The 22,641-nt window shown below is 40.7% G+C and overlaps 1 protein-coding gene across 2 annotated transcripts in view; it reads right to left on the reverse strand.

The window, feature by feature from the left end:
• HACE1 (HECT domain and ankyrin repeat containing E3 ubiquitin protein ligase 1) overlaps positions 1-5,318 on the reverse strand; it is a 53,885-nt gene extending 48,567 nt beyond the window's left edge. For both annotated transcript variants that reach the window (XM_037391373.1, XM_037391372.1), the window contains exons 1-2: positions 5,118-5,318; positions 523-577 (exon numbers count right to left, since the gene is read on the reverse strand). In XM_037391373.1, coding sequence (XP_037247270.1) covers positions 523-577; positions 5,118-5,193 — 131 coding nt within the window. In that variant the 5' untranslated portion in view covers positions 5,194-5,318. The remainder of the gene's footprint in view (positions 1-522; positions 578-5,117) is intronic.
• Between the last annotated feature and the right edge of the window lie 17,323 nt (positions 5,319-22,641).

Here is a 22,641-nt window from a genome sequence, read left to right on the forward strand (position 1 = left end):
CACAGTTTACAACATCAGTAAGAGTTACTACCTGCTTGCCTACAAGACTCGGAAGATAGCACCGCTTAGCTGGCACTATACAGCCCCAGGTCCCAACCACTTTGACAAATAGGTAAGAGAAACTGCTGCTCATCCGAGGAATCCCAGAAGTATCAATTTCATTGTCCAGCTCTAGTTCTATGTCTTTCTGAGATGTCTAACAAGACTAAGAGCTTCTATGTCATCAATACATGCACAATCAGAACCACAACCCAGTTACAGAACAACGATTTTGTTCTTATCCTAAGACAAATTTATCTGTGCATCAGCAGAATAAATCCCAGCTCCAGTCTATGGCGTAAAACAAAACAGGTTTTCAGGTAAAAATATGCTGGGATGTGCAGAAGCAATTACTAACTTCAGCTACAGAAGGTCTCAGCAATTCAGCAGCAGAATTTCTGAGAGTACTCTAGCAGCTACAGCTCTAGCAAACATGCTTTTTTGGATCTTAAAAAAAAAAAAGGAATTTAAAGAAGTTCCCACCTGTGCTGGTCAGCCATAACCATCGGCATAAGCGTGTAGACAGCAGTTTCATTATCTGTGAAGGAATTAAATTACTCCATTATCATAAAGAAATCTTTCATGTAAAATAAATTCCTCTAGAGACACTTATTTACCTTTTAAAGTGTCCAATGCTCAATAGATCATTCTTTTTACACAGGTTATACATACCTGAAGTTTCATTATAAAGAAAAAACCACTCAAAAGAGGTAATTAACAGGATTGCAACACATGAAATTTCAGTGTGGCTCTTTTACAAAGTAATTGCAGAATTTTCAATGGAGCATCAGTTTATTTAAATTGACAGCTCTATTGATTAAGCCAAAGTATTTAAGAAATGCACATTAACAAAAAAGGTAAATAGCTTATTTTAAAAAGAAGGAAATCTGTGTTCCAAGGTGACTTCCATAGTCCTGATAACTATGAGTTTGTAAAAGTGATTTCTGTGAAGTTACTCCATAACTATTCATTTTTGTCCCTAAACTTGAATACCTGAATGGAATAAATTTCATTTCAATTTCTAATCAGTTTCGTATTCCACATGTGAAGGCAATGAAGACAGACCAGAACTCGAAAGATCCAAGTCAACGGTGGGAACAAACTGACATTGAGCTACACAGTCCCTGTCAGTACTCCTGCTGCACACACCAGCACACTGTACGGGTATGACATGCCTGCTTGGTCATTTACAGACTTTCTGAAGTAAAATATTATTTTGAAAAGATAAATTTGATAAAACTTAAAAGGTTTTAATGTATAATTATTAAAAATATTAGTGTACAATAATTATTAATTAGTGATGTATAATGATTATACTTTCTAGCTTGAAGCAAACTACCCACTGTTGAGAGTACAGTCCCTACAGACTCTTCATGTAGATGCCAGCTTATGACAGGAGGGACTATACTTCCTAGGAACCCAAGAATATGGTTTCAGGATATGGAAATATAGGACTGTTCTCATAAAACTTTTATTTTGAACCTTTCCCTCATCATCTTAATTGATCCCAATATCAAAGTTACAAAGCCATCAGAACAGGAAGAATTAAAACAGACACGCAAGTACAGCTTCTCATACCTTTTACGTACCATGCTTCTATATATTCATTAGATAGGCAAGCTGACACTTACCAAATATTAAACAAACAATTCCTCAGTTATCAAGTGGAGTCAGAGAAACCCCTACCTATCATGCTGCAGCTATGCTACTCATTATTCTTCCAGTGTTCCAACCCACTATTTGAAGCAGTCTATAGCTAACAAAAGGAAGAAGCAATGCTAATCTATTATTACCTTTGAACAATAAAAAGAGGTAAGTCATATTCATATTCAAATTCAAATCACATTAATTCTACTATTTATAAAAATTTTAAAAAAATAAAGCTGCTTACAGTGATCACATGGTAGAAGATACACAAGCTTCTCAAAACACCAAATGATGTTTCAAAGCTGCAAAGAGTCACTCTAACCATCCCCAAGATCAAGAGTTTGAACTGTCTATAGATTGCTCCTTACATCAGAGCACTGTAAGTACCAGATAATTCCATCCCCAACATGCACTACTAGAATTTTCATTGCTGGGTGGGAAAGTAGTGGGGGGGCAGAAGCAGGAATGATACACATGGAGGGAGAGTCCTGGAAATAAAATTAAATAGATGCTAAATAAAGATATCAACAGTGGAAAAGATTTGATCACTTTTTAAAAATGTATCCATTATTAGCTCCCAGTATGTACAAATGAAAAAAAAAATAAATCTCTTGCTTGAGCTCTGTTCCACAGATCTCTTGGCAGGAAGATAAAGCTCTCCAATTGAAAAAAAAAAAAACAGAACATGAGAGCACCAACTAAATCTAAGCATAACATTTTTATGTATTTGCACAATCATGCCCTATTAAAGAGAAAAGGCCAAATAAAAAAACCACGAAAATTTAAATACTCCAACACACTTAACTGAAATGCTTAATACTCTGCCTAATTAAATGTAACTATATTGCAAGTGCAGTTATCTAGAAAGACACTTAAATATGAGTGTAGCTGGACCACAAAAGGTGTTTATGGTACAGTTATAAAAATAAGCCTTTTGCTATTCTAGTTACAAAATTTACACTGCGGACCATATGCAGATTTTCCCAGAGTTTTTCTGTACATAAATAATTAAAAGAGTATGTGACTACAGAGGCTTTGTGCCTATTTTTGGTAAATGTTACCCCATTCATAAACAAGCTCCTACTGATGTAAAAGTACATGACACCAGGGAAAGAAAAAGCATTATATGCCTCATGCACTTACAAAACTTATTTGTTATCTAACTTGCTTGCATTTCAAGTCATGAATATCTAAAGACAAAAAGCACACCCAAAATGCAGAGTCAGAGACAACAAAGGGCCTAAAACTTACAGCCTCTGGGCTCTACGACCTAGTTTTCAGGCACCGAGCCTTAACAGTAGAATCCAGAAATCTGTGTCAAGCTCTTCAGTTCCCAGAAAATTCCTGCTGAAGGATACTTCAGAAGAGTGATGAAAAGAACAATACTATTTCCTATTGGCAAGGTCAGCTCAGGGTATTCATTGGCACTGGACAGAGGTGTTAATGCTTGCTTTAGAAAAAAAAGAACACACTTAAAATTCATCATCTAGAATCCTGCCCTGACAAGATACACTGATTATTCTATTTCATAAGAGATATTGGCTTGGATTTGGCAGAGATCTTTAGAAATTTTAAAGAAATGTCAGCACCATCCATATAGTACCCTAATGACTACAGCACGTGCAGAGGAAGTTAAATACTTGGATTTAGTGCCTTCTTCAGCATAAGGAAGCTCAAACATACATCTCCCATTTCCTAAGTACTGTAACTCTCAGTTTAAAGATGGAGAGTTAAAACTACACATCTTTCAAATCAAAGCTATTTAAATGTTGGGGCTGGGGGCGCGGGAATTGTAATTCAAGAAGCCAGACACAGCACACAAGAAGCTACCAAACTGCATGACATACTCGGCTGGTTGTGGTATTTTCTAAGCTGATCCTGTCAGTACATGTTTGGAGCAAAACACTACAACCCAAACCTGCTTCTCAAGAAGAGTTTGGGCAGGCCTGCATGAACCTAGGGAACACCAAGGTCAAGTAAGAAGGCACGTAATGAGCTAAGAGGGACCCAAAGTTAGGTGGCCATCAAATGGAGGTTTTCTTGGAACGTAATTTGAGACTCCAGCGCCTGAAGACCATTTATCTCTTTATTTCAGTCCAGCTGTGATTTGTTTCATGTAATTCTTAGAGAATACATAGGACTGACATTCCTTCTGCACTATAAGGCAAGAAAAGTACTTGTTCTGGAGGTCACAGGGCTTGCACTACCACAGACATAATTACCTCTGAAGTGTTAAGATAGTAACATCCAAGATAGGAAGAAAACGGCTAAACTCAAATTCAGAATTAATCTGCCCACACTAATACTGGAGTAAATTTAAAGCAGCTCCAACTGGCACATTGTGCTAAGCATTATTCATATTACCATCATCAATTAGTTGAACTGGTGCTATTACAATATTTCTGTAAGTCTGAGCTCACATTAACAATGTAGTACATCAGTTTTCACTGCTGCCATTCAAAGACTTACAAGAAGCAGCAAAATCCGAATGAAACTCATCTGTCAATCTTTTGAAATTTATGAGCAACTGCACCGGCAGATATTGAAACTGTTGACAGATGACAAGAAGGAAAGGGTGCAGCAGCTCAGCGTTGGGGGAAGTCCATAAGCAGCTGCCAGGAAGTCCCAACAGGGAACACACAGAGAAAATAGATTATTCCCTTTTCTCCACCGTCAGAGATGAAAGCTGGCAGGCAGACAGCCAAAGTGACTCATCTGTAAAAATAAACCCTGAAGAAAGCACAACGACAGCATGTGACTCACAAGAACAGAAACTTCTGCATATCTCAAAAGCTTTTGCAGAGGTAGCCCTCCCAAAAGCTGGATCTGGCTGGAACACTAAACTGCTTGCCTAAGAGCCTGAAACTGTATTTTCAAATCCATCCCGATATGGAGTGGCTAGCCCAAGTGTAGTAGTTTAGAGAAGAAAAAAAAAAATTAGGCTATGGCCAGTGACACCTTTTCAAACAAAATTCAGCACTATAAGAAACAAATTAAAAAAAAAAAAAACCACAAAAGAACTGCCATCACTAGTGCGTCATCGACGAAGCATCTAACGAAGGCTTTAACACGGGACAACACGAGGGTTCATCACCCCAGGCCACCTGCCCGCCCAGGCCCGGCGGCAGCAGCGAGCTGGGGCACCCGCGCCCCGTGACAGTCACCGCCGTCCCCCGGCGGCGGGGCAGCGGGGAAGGAAGCGGACGGGGGAAGCAGCCGCTGTGGTTATCGCCACCACAAACAAGAACGGCTCCTCGCAGGCGGATGGAGGGACCGGTTTCCATTCTCCTGAATCTCCTCGCCCGGCGCGGGCGGAGGGGCACGCAATGGCCTCCGGCTCAGCTCACCCGCCGGGCCGGGCCGGGGAGGCCGCCGCGGCGCCGGGACAAACCGCCGCGCCACCGCCCCGCCGGCTGCGTCCCCTCTCCTACCGTCCGGCAGCTCCACGGTGCGGGCGCGGCGCAGGGACCTCGTCAGCCGGTTGAGCTGCTCCATAGCTCTCTCCATCCTCGGGGCGCCCAGCCCGGAGCCGCTAACACCCCCCGCTGCCGCCGCCTCTCCCCTCAGCCCATCGCGGCGGTGGCGGCGCCGAGGCTGCCCAGGCCGCCGCCAGCCCCGAGCCTCTGCACATGCTCCGCGGCCGGCCGGCTGCGCGCAGGCGCGGTGGGCGGGGCCGCGGGCAGGAGCCGCGCGCTGGCAGTAGTCCGCGCCCGTTTACCTCAGTTGACTTTTTTCCTTGGGGGCAAAGGAAAAGGGGTAGGAACGGGGAGATAGGGATAAATTTCCAAAACTTATGGAATACGGGTATTTGAACATCTTATTTAACAGCTTGTATCAGTTTTTGAAGAAAATAATGCCTTTTGAAATCATGTCGATTGACTGATCTTGTCAGTGGTGGCTCGGGGCCTTAGTTTCCTCAGAGCTACAGGTGGCAATGGCGCCCGGCAAATGCACCTGAGCGGGAGAGGGCAGCTCTGCTACCATCTCTGCCCTGAAGAGGGCTCACCCGTCAAGCTCCGGGAGCTTTAAACTTGAGGGGTGACTGAAAATGAAGTAGGAAACACAGAGCAAAGATGAAAAGTGTGATTGACTTTACTAGCACTTTCAAAGTAAACACAGGAAAAGGAGGATTTAGGAGCTATAACCTTAAAAAAAAACCGAAGCAGGACTTCATAATAGAAATAACACACAGAGTATGACACAAGAAGCAAAGAACAAATGTTCATAAGTTATCTGTTGAGATTTTTTGTTTCAATTGTCACTCCCAGCTACAACAAGCAGATAAAGCATTTGAATCCAAAGAGAAGTTGCTGTACTCTGAGAACGACCTAGGGAAATATCAGTTGGGTGCTCTCAAGCTAGCTGTGCCATGTGATCTCCCTCCGAAGACTTGTCAACACTGAGCTGAAATGGACTCCTGGAGGACTGGTTGGGTTCATAAAAAGCAGGTGTAGTACCTGCCGGGGGGGGGGGGGGGGGGGGGGGGGGGGGGGGGGAAGAAAACCAGGGGATTTATCAGCAAGTCTGTGTAACTTAAATTCCAGTGAAATCGCCAGAACAAAACCTGTAGACACATAGCATTGTGCAAGGGAACAACTGCCAGTGTGAGTCTATCAATTAATTTCTTCCTCTGGCAGGATAATACATGTTGTCAAGTACGAAGAAATACCCTGTGTCAGGTATTATGGCTTTAATGCTTCAGGTGTACTTAATGTAATCTTGGCAAGCCCAGGAAATATGGGTTACATTAAAATTCTGTACAGTGAGAATGTAAAAATGGTGAAATAATCATACCCCAACAAGCTGTTAATTAATGATCTGCTTCCAAATGCAAGGACCTATGTGTCCACAAGGGTCTGTCGTAATCTGATCCTGTGTAACTGTTTCATTCTTTCATTCTGCAAGACGTTTCAGTGAGATAATACCATAACATGTTCCAATGATTCCAACCTGGAAGCATAAATCAGAGAAAAGTGATATAAAAATTGGAAAAGGTTCAGAAAGGACAACAAGGACAATCAAGAGATATGGGTCGGATTCCATATAAGTGGGAACTGAGTTAGAACTGTGCTATCTGGAAGAGAAACACAGGAGAGGGCGTATGTCCTGCAGTTCTTGCCAAACTCTGGTGATTGCTGAAAACTGCCGTGGTAACACTAGTAAAGATCATAGAACGAACATCCACAGAAGACATCTGTGACAGTTTGACCCTGGTCAGACAACAGGTGCCCACCAAAGCCACTCCATCACTCCTGTCCTCAGCTGGTCAGGGGACAGAAAATATGACAAAAGGCTCTTGGGTCAAGATAAGGACAGGGAGATCACTCACCAATTACTGTCTTGGGAAAAACAGACTCAACTTGGGGGGGGGGGGGGGGGGGGGGGGGAATTGGTTTACTACCAACCAAATCAGAGTAGGATAATGAAAAACAAAAATGAAATTTTAAAAAACAGCTTCCCTCCACCCCTCTCTTCTTCCTGGATTCAACTTCATTCCCAAATTCTCTACCTCCTCCCCCCAGGCAGCACAGGAGGATGGGGAATGGGACTTGCAGTCAGTTCATCACACATTTTCTCTGCCACTCCTTCCTCCTCAGGGTGGGCTCCTCACACTCTTTCCCTGCTCCAGTGTGGGGTCCCTCCCACAGGAGACAGTTCTCCATGAATTTCTCTATGAGTCTTTCCCATGGGCTGCGGTTCTTCACAAACTGCTCCAGTGTGGGTCCCCCATAGGTTCACAACTTTTGCCAGCAAACCTGCTCCAGCCTGGGCTCCTTTCTATTCACAGGTCCTGCCAGGAACCTCCTCCAGCACGGGCTTCCCTTGGGGTCAGAAAGTCCTTCAGGCATCCACCTGCTCTGGAGTGTGGTCCTCCACAGGCTGCACGTGGAAATCTGATCCAGCGTTAACCTCCATGGGCTGCAGGGGGACAGCCTGCCTCACACCTTGGTCTTCACCACAGGCTGCAGGGGAATCTCTGTTCTGGCACCTGGAACACCTTCTCCCTCTGCTTCTTCACTGACCTCTGTGCCTGCAGAGTTGTTTCTCTCACACAGTCACACTCCTCTCTCTGGCTGCAGTTGCTCTTGCACAGGGTTCCCCACCCCCCATCTTAAATACACCATCCCAGAGGCGCTACCACTGTCACTGCTGGGCTCGGCCCTGGCCAGTGGCGGGTGCATCTTGAAGCCGGCTGACGTTGGCTCCACCGGACATAGGGGAAGCTTCTAGGAGCTTCTCACAGAAGCCCCTCTCTGTAGCGTGCCCCCCCCCCCAGCTATGGAAACCCAAGATACAACAATGTAGTTGTATTATCTGTCTCAGGAAGCTCCTAGTTGTCCTTAAATTGTTTGGAGGTTAGACTTAGCTTTGATACTAGAAAGATATTTCCTGATAGCCATTGCAGTAGTAGAGTAGCTTGTCTGAGAAGACATATGATTCGATAATTTGCAAGAGAAGCATGTGAGAGGAGTGATGTAGATCCTTTGACGTTGCTTTGGGATGAAGAAATGACTGGATGACCACCTTGGAGTCCCCTCCTAAAAATCTGTGGAAAATACTAGATATTCATTACTTATATCACAATACTACTGAACAGTCTTTGAAAGAGAATCCCCAATCCCAATAATAGGCAATATACGTAAGATAAAAATATTCAGCACGTGAGGAGGGTAATTTTAAGTGAAAATACGGAATTGTTGAAGAATAAAATTATACAGGAGTTTTAATATTATAGCAAAGGGTGATGGAATACTGTGAAAATGTAAAAAGAACTATTCCATAGTTCAAAAATAAACGTGCCAAATACCCACACCATTGTAAAAAAGAACTCTGTGTTAATTGGTGATGTGCAAATTTTCTATTCTGAAAATGTTAACGTTTTAACAAAAATTAAGCTTTACCTTTAATATATAAAGGAGGTACCAGCCAACAACTGTCTTTTCTCAGCAAAATTAATTACTTGAATGCAGTTTTAGTAACTCTTGGTTTGCTAGAAGTACGATTCTACTGGTTAGCATTTCATGGAATATTGTAAGATACTAGAAATAACCTGGTGTACTGCAATACCTAGTTCCATGTAACAAATTTAAATAGCTGACTGCTTAAAGTTTACTTTTTTGATCTGTCAAAAAAGAAGAAAAAGAAAGATTAGCATCCTGCGTCAGTAAGATCCTGTCTTGAACTAATACCTATGAGGCATGTGGTGGCTAGACTCCAGTCTTCTCTAAGAAACCATCTGATAGCTTCCAGTCCTTGTATCAAATTTATTTTTCAGTGTTTTTTAAAAGGTAATTGAGATGTTGATTATGCAGACAAGAGGTGAATTTAACACACCCTGATGATAAATGAAAAGACATTGCGCTTCCTAGGTATCAGACTTAGTTTACAGATAGCAGATAAAAATCAGAGTAGGTGTTTAAATACTAAGACAGCCTTTAACAAGGGAAAAAGAAGAACAGAAATCAAAGGGAGGTTCAGAGGAGGAAAACAGTTGCTAACCTGCCTACATATCATTTTTTAAAAAAAAAACCAAAAAACAACAAACACAACCATATAATAAAACTGCCTGATCTTCAGAAAGCTCCTAGGTACTCAGATGACAGCCTGAAGTCCCATGGTCGATGATAGCGGTTGAGATATTCCATCTACAAGTCAGTCAATTAAAATATCTGGAGAATGCTGAGAGGCCATACACAGTGGAGGACCTTTGGCACTGGAATTCATTGTCTCCATTGATCCGATACCCTAAATAGCAACTTTCAAGAACTTTGCAAAGTCCTTCTGTCTTCTCAAGCTTTTGTTTGATTAGTGATTGAAGAGTATTATTTAGTTTTAATTATGAATGACTGTTGCAGCACTCTCCAAACTATCAAGCTGCAACAAGGTCTTTTACCACCACATACCAACATACTCTTCATGCCAGTCCCTCTGCTGCCTTCTCCTCATCCAAGGCCCACTCTCTCTTCTCTTGCTTCTTCCTCTCCCTGCTTCTTCCTCAGCTGCTCTCTCTTCACTGGCTCTCAACCACTTCACAGAACCAGCCACACCTGCACCTTATCTACATCAGCCAACCCTCTGCCTCTGAAGCCAGCCCACAGCTGTATATTATCAATGCTAATTAACCCAGCTTCATTCCTCGAAAAATTACAGTTATTTACAGCTGTTGGTTTTATAGCTCTGTAACACATAAAAGGAATTAAAAGCAGAAAAAAAAATTTGAATATGATGGGCACACATCTGGTCAATAAGGTTTTATTACCTCCAAAAAGTTACAAAGAGAAGCAAGAACAATGGTCAATGATGTGGAATGGCTTGTCTGTGAGATAATGAGACAAGACTAGGACTCTTGCATATGAAAAGGGTGGATACAAGTGGACATTATAAAGATTTATAAAATCTTAAAATATTATGAATATGGAGAAGGTGACTAGGAAATGAACTTAACAGGCAACAAGCTTAGAATAAATGTGTTGCCGGAGGCCAGGGTGCAAGATATGTTCCAATGCAAATTAAACAGTTCATGGAGCACTGGGTCATCAGCAGATTTTAAGCATGATGGGTGTAGGTGCAACATGACGCAGTTGCTGAACTTCAGACTTCCACAACCAGGTGTGGAAACCAGGTAAAGAATCACACTGTGCACACTTTGTTCTGTAAACTCTTAAGTATGCAAGAGATGTAAGAGGACGTATTCATCACCCATCATGGTCAGACACAAGAAGCCAGACTGGCCTTATGTGGTATGACAGTTCTTACCTGGAACAGCATGTGCTCTGTCCTGGCATTTTTAAATCCATGCAGATGCCTTTGCTGATCTCCACAGAAGAGCAAATGTGCCTATCCCTGTGTCACCAAAACAATGCTTTCTCCTTCCCTTGTTCACAGGGTTCTGCTACCTGGATCTTGCCACATTTTCTTCCTTCCTTTCCAGACCAGCATGATATTGTTGCCAGGACAATATTTACCGGCAGCACTTGTACAGGACACTTTGTCTAAGTGTGGAGGCTTGGGTGTAAGATGAAAAATGGGTCCTATACACACCTTTTAGAGCATAAAAATTAAATACTTTTTAAAATACTATGTGAAAAATGTGATTTATTTTGCTGCAAATGCTTGATGGAGCAGAGGAGCCCTTACAACAAGAATGTTAGCCAAATTTGAGTTTATTACGTGTTCTGGCAGATAATGGAACAAGCAATCAGATAATGAGGTGTCATCACATTATTCATGGTTTTGAAATCCATCCCGTGTCACAGTCTACCTCTACTGGTCCAAAATATTCTATAGCTGTCTTTTTCTCTTTCTTATTTCATTGGTATTAAGAAAGAAAAAGGACCAGCTACAGAATGTCTCCATACTTAAGTGTTCCTTAGAAAAATTATTTGTAACTTCTATTTAATTAAAATAAGCAGTATAATGTAATTCTCCCCTCCTTGGTCTTCTGTAGGCGAGTTGGCAACACTTCACCCTCAGCTTTGCCAAAGGCTGCTGATGCTGCTAATAGAAACAAACACTATTAGTGTGCTATTAAACAGTGACAATCTGTGAGCATACCCAGAGCTTTTTCCTTTTATTCCAGGTTTCAAAGAACTAAGGTTGTTCAGGGGCTAAGATCAGAGCTTACTCCAATTTCTAAATGGCCTTGCTAGGGTAGAGGATGAATTAAGTGACCTCTTGAACTCCATTTCCTTTTGTGTGTGTACGATTCTGGGTACATTAATGGTAGAACCACAACATGCATGAACAACTACTGTTTGCCTTTTTTCATCATAACAATCGAAGAAGAGAAAAGTAAGGAAACCTGAGAATATATGTCCTTTCTAAATTAATGCCTTTTGAGACTCTCTGAGTGCAATGATATTTCAAGGGTATACCAGTGCCACAGGACGTATTTGGTGACATCTTTTAAGAACATCACAGTAAAGGGCTGAAACAAAAGAAAAGCATTAAGGGTATGCAATTAATTGCAGCATGTTAAATTTGTTTATTTATATATATATATATATAAATTCTTATGTATTTAGCTTCCAGTTCAGTGCTAAACACAAAATATATTCAGGGATGCATGTTCAAAAGTTAAAGGATTGTTACAGCAGTGATATAAAATCCTTAGTAAATTTTGTTTTAGAGAATGCTTTATAGTCGAACACTGTGTGCACTGTGATCTGCATTCAGCAGGGTAGAAATGCTACTAGAGAGCAGGTGGGCACTGAAGAAAGAAAAACATAAGCTATTGCTCTTACGTCAGCCAGTTGCTTGAGTTTATCATGTTTTTAAGATTTTTCTTAGTTCTTCTTGGGACACAGGATGGATAGAAACAGTAGCTATTACCTTCCATGTTGTCACAAACTGCTCAGGAAAGAAGGAAAGAAGGATACTTGATACTACTTGACTCCTTTCCCTAGCACTAAGCTCCACAGTCTCCCAACCCTAAATATAAGGTCTTCCTTCACCTAAATACAGGGTCTTCCATTACCTATATCATGAGCTCTGCTATCCAGCCAAACAGCTTGGGTTTTATCAGGGCAGGAAAACCAAGACCTTTTCCCCTGACTCATAAGGGAGAATCATCAGCCAAGCCCCTTGACTAATTTTGCGCCTGCATTTTTTGACCCTATTTCAGGGGGTTTTGCGCAAACTCGTTCTACCTGCCAAGATATTCCCAAACAGATAGGATAAATTGATGGGCATTTGAGGCTTTGAAGCCTTATTCTTTCCAATGTAGCAGGAAGAAGTCTACAGTGAAAAGCATTTCCTGAAGTCTAACAACTCTTTTGGTTGATGACTGTACAAAAATTCAAGGAAGGAAAATCCAGTGGAAGCCCAGAGGCAAACCAGATAGTGGTAACACGATCCCAATGGTCAGTATCAGTGGTCACAAATTTCAGTATCACTTTCAGAGGCTGACTTAAATTCCAGATCCACACAGCTGGTTTGAGGGCTGCATAAATGGCTAAGGGTCTTTTTCTTTTAGTAGACTGTAGCAGACTTCATCGTTAAAAAAAATCTCAGCTCAACCATATGAGCTGGTAGTATGTTCTGGGAAATTCTGATTTGAGCAGCGTGCTTTTCCAGTGGTATTGCAACTGTCCATGCCTATATTGACTGCCATGGAGAACTAAGCAACTCCAGATGGTAATTAATTCTAGTTTAGAAATTAGTATCACACAGGGATGAAACACCTTCTGAAGTGTCTGTAAGACACCTGCAGTAAGACTAGGTCTCAAACTGAAAACTTTTACATGACTAAAATTAGCTGACAGTAGTAAAATCGTCTAAAATTAGTTACACCATGAGAGAAGTCATCAATAATACTTTCAAAATTTATTCACTTCCATGGTGTCAAGGGAAAATACGTCATCCCAAGGAAAGACTAAGATTCCCAGCTTCCCACTTGCAGCTTTTAAGTCATTTGCTCATTGAGTGCAGTCAGCAGAGTTCTCTTCAATACTGAAATAAGCAGACACCAATACATCTATCCATTGCACTCACGTATCTAAAAATGTCATGTTCAACCGCCTAAGAGCAGTTGGTCAGATCTGTCTCTTGTGATGAATGAAAGCAAGTCAATTATCAGTCCTGCAAGAGAAACACTGTCCCTGGGCTTTACAGGAAGTTCATTGCTGTGAACATTCTCAGGGGAGACCAGAGATAGACTGTGTTTCTTTTCAAAACAATTAAAATTGTGGACCTTGTGGCATTTATTTTGCTATGAGCAAAATCTTCTTTGGAGACAAAAATTATTTCAGGATCTGGAGGAATGCAGATTGTTGTCAGAAAGAGAATGCAGTACCAAGTAAACATTAAAACCTTCAGCTCTTTCACTCTATTTTTCCTCTGTACATTCTTCACACAGACATACAAAATTGTAAGAATTTTAAACTTGTTAGCCTACAGCATAGAAGAAAGAGAGAAATGGATATTGATAGTTGTATTTTTAAATCCCCAGAGAAATTTGTGGCATAAAGACTTAAGTGAACTTTGGATCTGGTTTTGTTGCATTTTTTCTATCATTACATTGATAGGTCTTCACAAAGAGTCTTCTCTGGAAGACAGTGCTGAGCTCAAGCATCCGGTCCTAAATTTGACCTTTTTAGCATCACTGGATGCCAAAATGTAGGAATTAATTCAATGTATGGGAAAGCGCATTTCAGCTATGTGCTGTTGTCTCCTTTTACCATAAAAAGAGATTCTACTAAAGTTCATATTCACTTCAGCAGGCTCTATTCAGTTACTGGCAAACTATCAGACAGGACTACTTGAAGAAAAGATCAAATCTCTTCAAAAAGGAAAAGTATCATTAAATATTTACAAATAGGTAAAAAAGTATATTTCCTTTTATTTTGTCTGCCACTCATACTGGAGGAGCTGATAATGTGGTAGCTTATGTTTCATCAACAAATGAATTAAAAATCTAACAGAGCATATTTTTATGGGATGCTCCAGATAGGCAGGCATGATCCAATGTGTTTCCCTTGCAATTCCATTAGTCTTGATTCCCTTCCCTAGCAGTAGACTCACAAGTGCAATTTGAGTTCTTCCTGGAAGCTGTGTTGCCAGCAGAGATTTTCTTCTCCGCTACATTGCAGTCTTAGGAGTCAGCACATCTTCGGAGTGTGGCTTGGAGGTTTTTTTCCCAATAGCCACATGCTCCTTGCAGGCTGAGCCAGCTTCTTCTGGACACGCCAACAGACTGTTGGAAACTGCCTTCATCTTCTATGCAGGAACTTGCCTGTGCTGAAGATGTGGCTATGTAACAGAGGACCTTTGCAGAATTATAGTAGAGATCAACTTAATTCATAGAGAGCTACTTCAGCTGCCTTCCTCTTTCCTATGTTACCACCAAAGAACATATAACATACAGAGAACGAGTGCATGTTGCTTTCTACCTGCTCTTGAGAGGACAGCTCTTTTTGTTGGATATATGCTCTTAGGGACTGAGGAAACCAGATCAAGCCACTCCAAAGAGAGAACTGTGCATAATCGCAGTGGAAACAATGATAGAGGATCTATATATATCTCTGTGACTTGCACTACTACTGCAGCTGCGTGTCTGTCCTATACACTAATTCATACAGCTGTATTTTTAGTACCTCTGACCATGTAAAATGCTACTACACTGAGACAGTAACCTTTTCAGGATATATTAGCTGTTTAACATTGGATAGATAGGCTTTATACATATATACATGAATCCTTGTTTTTTATACATATATACATGAATCCAGATTATTTTTGCATTCCAAAATCCATCTTTAACCTTGCTATCAATAGTATTGAGGGTAGAGAAAATGTAACATTAAGCTATTTCACTTTTATCTGTTATCTGGACTGGAAATCAATTGTTCCATTTGCATATCCATCTTAAAAACAATCAATGCAACCTCACTTTGTTGTCAATGGGATTTATAAGACAATAATAATAGTATGGATTATGTCCACATTTATTTCTACTGTCAAATGATATGTGAGCTTGGCTGTGTTCCGATTTTACTTCTGAGCCTCATTATTTGTGATATAGGTGCCAAAGCAATACTAACAGAGGTTGTAGGGTTGTGGTTTAACCCCAGCTGGCAACCAAGCCCCATGCAGCTGCTCACTCACTCCCCCCGCAGTGGGATGGGGGAGAGGATCGGAAGAGTAAATGCGAGAAAAATCGTGATTGAGATAAAGAACAGTGTAATAGGTAAATCAAAAGCTGCGCACACAAGCAAAGCAAAGCAAAGCAAGGAATTCATTCACTGCTTCCCATGGGCAGGCAGGTGCTCAGCCACTGCCAGGAAAGCCGGGCTCCATCACACGTAACGGGTACTTGGGAAGACAAATGACATAATGTGAATGTCCTCCCCTGCTTTCTTCTTCTTCCCCCAGCTTGTATATACTCAGCATGACGTCATATGGTGTGGAATATCCCTGTGGTTAGTTCAGGTCAGCTGTCCTGGCTGTGTCCCCTCCCAATTCCCCGTGCCCCTCCAGCCCTCTCACTGTCAGGGCCTGAGAAACTGAAAAGACTTAGTATAAACATCACCCAGCAATAACTAAAACCATCAGTGTGCTGTCAGCATTGTTCTCACACCAAATCTAAAACACAGCACTGCCCCAGCTACTAAGAAGAAAATTAACTCTGTCCCAGATGAAACCGAGACATGTAGTAGTAGTAGCAGTAGTAAGAATAAGAAATCTCACAAAATAAGATGTTATTTCTATGTCTTCTCTTATTTTTGAGGAATATTATTGTATGTTAAAAGATGCTGGTTTTATAATCCCTTAATGAGATTTCTTAAAGCCATTTTAATATCTTCTTTTACTGGACAAACATAGTTCCTTAGGTAATACTGAAAACCATGTTCAAGAAAAGTACAAATTGTGTATACTTTGACTGGGTTTCTTCTCATTTTACTATGAAGAGATTTCATCAAGGGGGGAAATTCACTGAGAAAAGGCTATGAAAGCACTGCAGTTGCTTTGATTCTGCCAACTGACAGGTAAGTAGCTGTAGGTCGGACATCAGAGACACTCCCCATCACTTTTTCTGACTTTATCTGCATGGTTGAATTATTGAATTTTCCTTCTATTTCTTTCCTGCTTTGCTAGATGAACTATACAAAATCCTGGTTTCTCTTTCTGAGACTTATGACAGGGCTGCAAAAGAGCTACAGATCTTCTTTTAAAATTTCTTGTAATTCTAATTAGAACTCAACATAAGGTTAAAAACATTATTGTGTGTTTTAATGGCCCACATGATTTACACTCACTCTCAACATTTCTAAACTAAAGGACCATCAGTTACAGTTTGTGCAGCATCCATTTCTATTCTCTGTGGAGCAATTAGCACTACTTGACACCTACCTACATTTCCTTAAAGCTGAGTTGCTGAAATTCGTCAGTAACAAAGCATCCCGTCTTGAAGATATATTTTTTAACTCTCTCTTTGTCTAATATGGCCATGCTTCTGCTCTGAAGAAACTGTCAGTTCTGTTAATTTCTGCTACATTTCTGTTGTACTAATTTTTCAAAAGGAAGTTTTGCTGTGCCTCAGAACAAATCCACAGTGCTCAAGGATGACAGTGAAGATACTTTAAACTATGTTCATAATGTCATAGCCCTTAACTTTGGCATATCTTTACTGGAGCTTGAAAAGCGTACAACTGTGTCTCATATTTAAAAAACAGCATCGCTCTTTTTCTAGTAAAACCCGTCTTCTGCACAAAGCATTTTTGAGCAGAAAATACTAAAGGAGTGTAAGACATAGACACAAGCCTTTGTTCTGCTAATCATTATGCTCCTCTTGGTATTAGCCTCGGTGCAACCAGCGAAGAGCCAACTATTTCAACATCTGCTTGGGCAAAAAGAAGTTGATAATCATTCTGTCCTTGTCTGTCTAACTTTGGGATGCTGTTCCTGTAATATTCCTGCTGGCTTTTACGTTTTCCCTACCACTTCTTCGGTTAGTTGTGTTTGCAACTTTACTCTGTTCAGCTGCAGCTCAGTACAGATGTGAGGGTTTTCCCTCCAGATAATTATGGCAATTTCTGCATGTTCTCTCATGTTTCTAGAACATGCATATTTGCAGTTCTGCAATAGTAATCATGACTTGAAGTCCTGTAATTCCTTATCTCTATACTCAAGCAGAGATCACAGTAAGGAAACCTGCAAGGTGAACAATGCTGAAATACTACATTATATCCTGAACCATCTAAATGTATTAACTGAACAGTGGAACTAATGATTTTGTTGCATTTGCTGCAAATTTAGAGTTTACAATATACTGAGATTGTCATTATCTACCCCTGTTTCAAGTCCTCATTAACTGTCAAAATTGCATTCAGGCTGACACTATTTGCTGTTATTCTAGAATTGATTCTGTTTTGAAGGACAAGCAAAATCTATTAATTTCTTCCAGATCAACTGATTTCCTCCTTGGAAGTGTATTAAAACTGGGTTAATTTTAGCAGTTGGGAGACAACGGAATATTCTGTCACTCAGAAAATTTCAAAGTAACTCTTCTCTTAAGCAAATAAATGAATGAATAAATTATATACACATGAGAAAATACTGGGTTGATCTCTCATTACTTAACACAGTAATAACTGGAGATAATCGATCTGCTGTTTCTCTGCTACTTGCTGGTGATGCTATGTGGGTAGACTCCCCTTGGTATCCCAAACCTCCTGTAAAGTATGGATGAAGAAGTTGTTGATGCTTGTGAACAAGCTAATAAAGTACCAATAGAAGATCAAAAAGTTTCAGATAAACATACAAACTACTTTCCAGCTTTATATCAACATATTGCAAGTTGCAAATTGCTAAGAAAGGCAATTCTATCTCTAAAATCAGAATATGAAGATGTAGCCTCATATAACACCACCCCTGAGATGTAGCGATTGCTACACTCTTTGAACTGGCAATAACAGTATTTCATGCTCTGAAATGGATCCTATTTTGCAGACATTGAAGGCGTGTCTTTTATGCTTGCACCACAATAAAATACATGATGAAGCCTTTGGGAACACAGCAGTGCTCCCAGCAACTATCTTGACTAAACAGATGCAGAGGCAGGCCTTGCTACACGCATGCTACTGGACACTGGTAGCTTTTAACTCACGAAAGACAAAATATCATTAGAGGGATTTTCAAACTAAACTATAGATCCTTGTTACTCCAGCCAGTGCCTTTGTTTACTGTTCTAGGGTAAGATTATTAACAGTTTTAAAAATATTTAAACTGATAAATAAGAGTGTGTAAACAGAGACATGTTAAAGAGGGCTGGGACTGTAGTGGTAAAAATGCTTTTGTACATTAACAATTCAAACCATAAAGCTCTTTTAAAAAAAAAAAAAAAAGAAAGAAAAAACCAGCAAATTTTGATGCCAGCATTACTTCTTTTCATAGCTCCCTGTTGGGGTTAATGAATAATTTTCAGAGTCGTGTGGCTAACACACAATCAGTGACACAGAGAAGATGTACAATAGCTATTGAAGCCAGGGAGAAAAATCAGTGTTTTCTAAGAAACTCGAGCAGGCGGCGGCATACAAAAAGCAACCACAAGATGTCAGCCTTAATGAGTTACAGTAGCTCGTTCTGATTGGGTCCTTCCTGATAAGATAGGGGAAAACTATGTATTATGTTGAAAAATTTGTGGAGAAAGTAATCTAAGAATAATATTCTTAGTAGTCATAAGCATGGTCAGAAAAACGAATGATCAGCTCCAGATAAGTCCCTATGCACATTTGTTTCTACTAGGAGAAAAGCTGAAGATTTAACCCTTCTGCTTGAGACTCACAGGAAGGACATAGCAGGGATTTGTCACTCCCCACTTGCCCTTTTTTTTATACTCTTTCTCTAAGCATCTGCTGTCAGATGGACTTTGGACTTTTTCCTGTAAAGCTATTTTTATTTTCCTGGTATACTTGACTATGTTCTCAACCTATGGGTCTGAACGCTTGTAAGATAATAAGAAAGTAATTTTCCATTTCCAGTCCAGGTTTGGAGACATTCAAGTGACAGATATTGATCGTTTTTCCTGGAATACTTTGCAATCTACTCCCCCATATTTTGCCATTTGAAAGCTGACAAAGGAATTGTGCTCTCAACTGCTTTTTTTGAGGGACACTCTATTTGCCTTTAGCTACTCACAGTAACAATGTTCTTGCGTCTGATACCAATTGCTCACACTAGCCACGTTTACCATTAGCTACTGCCATCAGTCGCAACCTCCTGTTGTTTCTGCTGGTTGTTGACACTGTGCTGCTTTGCTCTACTCTGTTCTGCCGCAAAACCACTGACGGCTTCTGCCTCTCTGCTCAACCCTTTCTTTTTGCAGTCCCTACAGTCTTTTAGTTGTGCTTAAGAAGTTCAGTGATAGCAGGATCTGCACGGAGACCTTGCAACATCAGTCAGATTTCCCAGCAGGATCTTACCCCTGCTCTGAAAAAAAAAAAACCAACCAGACAAAACACCAAAAGATGCTTTGATCCAGATTTGCTTTTGGTTCCTTCATTGTGGGATGCGATGACAAGCTGCAGCATTTGCTCCCTCAGCAATCACACATAGGTTGCCCAGAACACAACTAAAACCCTTACGCATCAACTTGTAGCTGAAGTACCCCGAGGCACCACAACACTTACCAGGAAATTAAGCCCTGAACTTCTTGTTCCTTTGCTGGCTCTCAGCTTGCTGCAGGCAGGCAGGGCTCTAGGCTTCTGTCTTACAGGATTCTCACACAGGCTGTTGTCCTCCCCTGCAGCTCACACCTCCAGCTCTACAAACCACTTAACCAAAGTTGAGCAACTCTTGTCATTCAGCTGTTAAGTGAAAGCACTTTTGCTAAAGTTACTTTGGCCTTAAAATTTAATTCTCCTGGTGTGTCTTCAGGTTTCATAATGCACTGTTTGATGGTTGCCAGTCTCCCTTGGGGCAATTTGCTTCTGCTTTCTGAAGAGAGCAGGCATCCTAATATGCAGATTAAAGATGCTGTGGTGCTCAGCTGTGGGCTTTCCAGTGGTAGGAAGCTGACAGAGAACAGTGGCACCACCCCGCAACTAATCCTACCCCCAAAGCAGGGACAGCCAAAATGCACTCATATAAGGCAAAAAGGGAGATGCACTTGTGTGGAGCCTCCAGGGGTCTGAATCTGCATCCCATAGATGAAAGTCACCTCCCTTCTGGGACAAGCGTGTCTGCAAACGCAGGTTGTGTACCTGGTTGAGAGATGACTCATGTTCTTCTGAGATCTGTGCTTTGTAAAATGAACACATTATGGTAGGATGTTTCAAAATTTAGGAGGGAAAATGTTTGAGGATGTTAAAGCTTCTTCCTGATACATCACTTGTTATAACAGTATCCTTTACTTATAGCAATCCTTTGCAAATATTAAAAGTAAAAGGTGAAGGATGAAAAGCTGTTGTTTCTTGTCTCTGTCAACCTGTCTTGTAATTTGTCTGGAATCTGTCTGGTTTTAGGTACAAAATCAGTTCCTTTTGTCTGGTTTTTGGTACAAGATCAGTTCCTTCCTATATAGTCTCCTCTCTGGAAAGCAACTAGACATATTGACCACTATGGCAGTCACAAGGGATATAGAATCACAGACACAGGAGTTAACATACATTGATTTAGTACTCATCAATTATTTTGTAATGAGTACACTGGAGAAATGCAAAATATCAGCAACACAATGTAATACCAGTACTTGTCTAAAAATATATCTGACAGATACTTTCTGCAGGAAGTCCAATGCTTCCAACATACAAAAATCAAATTTTCAGACCAATCAGTTAATTTTATCTATATATATCAAAATTTCTAAATGCAGTCTATTAGAATTTGTGATTTAACTAGCTTGTTAGTGTCACCAAATCGATTAGTGTAGCTCCCCAGCTCTTGTACCAGAAGCTCCTGGAGCATGTGGTTTCATGGGTAATTTTCCATTAGTCAGTACAACCCAAGCTCAAGTTTCATTGAAGATAGCTAATAGAGTTACTGTATTCCATTAAAAGAGTTTTCTTTCCTTACCTGATGCTTTATCAGCTTCTTAAATGTTATTTGCTTGTTCACCTGTTCTCAGTATGTGATTTTGTAGTTTTAACATTTTAAGACAAAGTTCTAGATCGATGTTTCTTTCAACATCACTTTTAACCATTGACAGTAATGTTGATAGATGATGTATACCTTCCCCCCATGGCAAGACGCTGATTCACAATCCATTTCCTGCTCTGCATTCCTAAGCTTACCCATTGCATTCCTCATTTTCCTATTCTGCCACCTTATTTTAAAAACTTGCCCACCCATAACCACTACCCTCATCCTTCTCCTCTGCATCAGCTCCAAGAATCACTTCTGGCATTCAGAACAAACTTACGGGCAGAAAACAAACAAGCCCAAGCCCCACAACACGTGCAGAGTTACCAGTTTTCTGTTGCAGTCTCATTTTCCTTCTTGTATTAAGAGCGTTCCTCAGAGGGCAGGCTGTGGCTTAGTAGAGTGCCTAAAGAGCTAGGCAGGCAAATGGGATGTTATGTACTTTAAGATAAGGTTTCTTTTCAAAAGCTCATGGCAAGGCCATGGAAGGATAGGATTCGGGGTGTCACCCTGGTTTCAGCTTCCAAAAAAGTCATAAAAAGCTGTTTTTACAGATTTCTTTGTTGTGCTTTCCTGTACTGCATGAAACCCATCTCTGGATTTTGAAATTTTCAGCTCTCTCAACATCTTCATCACCCACTTTTTTCTCCCTGAATTTGGACACATGACAAGGTTCCTGGGGCTTGCTCCTTCCTTGAAGCACTGGATCATGCAACAAGGGACCTGCTGAGGGGCAAAACTGTAGCTGGGGAATCTGTTTTCCAGCACATTCTGCTAGTTGCTCCTCAGCATTGTGGCCTCCCTTGTTGTCCTTGCCATACACACCTGGTCAGTTGCACTTGGCCCGTGGAACTCTGGAGCCAGAAAACAGATGCAAGTTAGCTGGGGATATGTCCTGGAAATAGCTCATAGTTTGGTATCATGGTCTGGGAACATGGGACAGGGGGAGGTGGAGCAAGCGTCATTTTTAAAGGATGATTTGACATATCTAGATTTGAGAGGAATCTTACTCTCTGTTACTCTTTAAACAACTGACAAACCTTGAGCACTAGAACACAAGTATGATAATAAATGGTAAAATTATTGGTTTTTCTTATTATAGGAGGTTTTTTTTCTTTCTTATAAATCTATCATTGGGTTTTGCCTGTTGCCAAAGATTTCAACTTTATGAGTGAAAGCAGTTTTGTATATGAAGAGTTAATAATCTAAAACATATATATGGTTGGGAAAAATAACTGTAAAGAATAGCCGGTCTTGTCACCATTGCATATGTCATCATCTCAGTAACTTCCTTGGAGCAAGGAGGGGGTGTGGATCCTGGGAAGAGGGGAAGGGGTGTGCAGGACAAGAAGCAGAATTTTTTATGTCATTCCAAGC

Source organism: Falco rusticolus, chromosome 6 (assembly GCF_015220075.1).
Source record: "Falco rusticolus isolate bFalRus1 chromosome 6, bFalRus1.pri, whole genome shotgun sequence".
In the NCBI taxonomy this organism is placed as follows: Eukaryota; Metazoa; Chordata; class Aves; order Falconiformes; family Falconidae; genus Falco; species Falco rusticolus.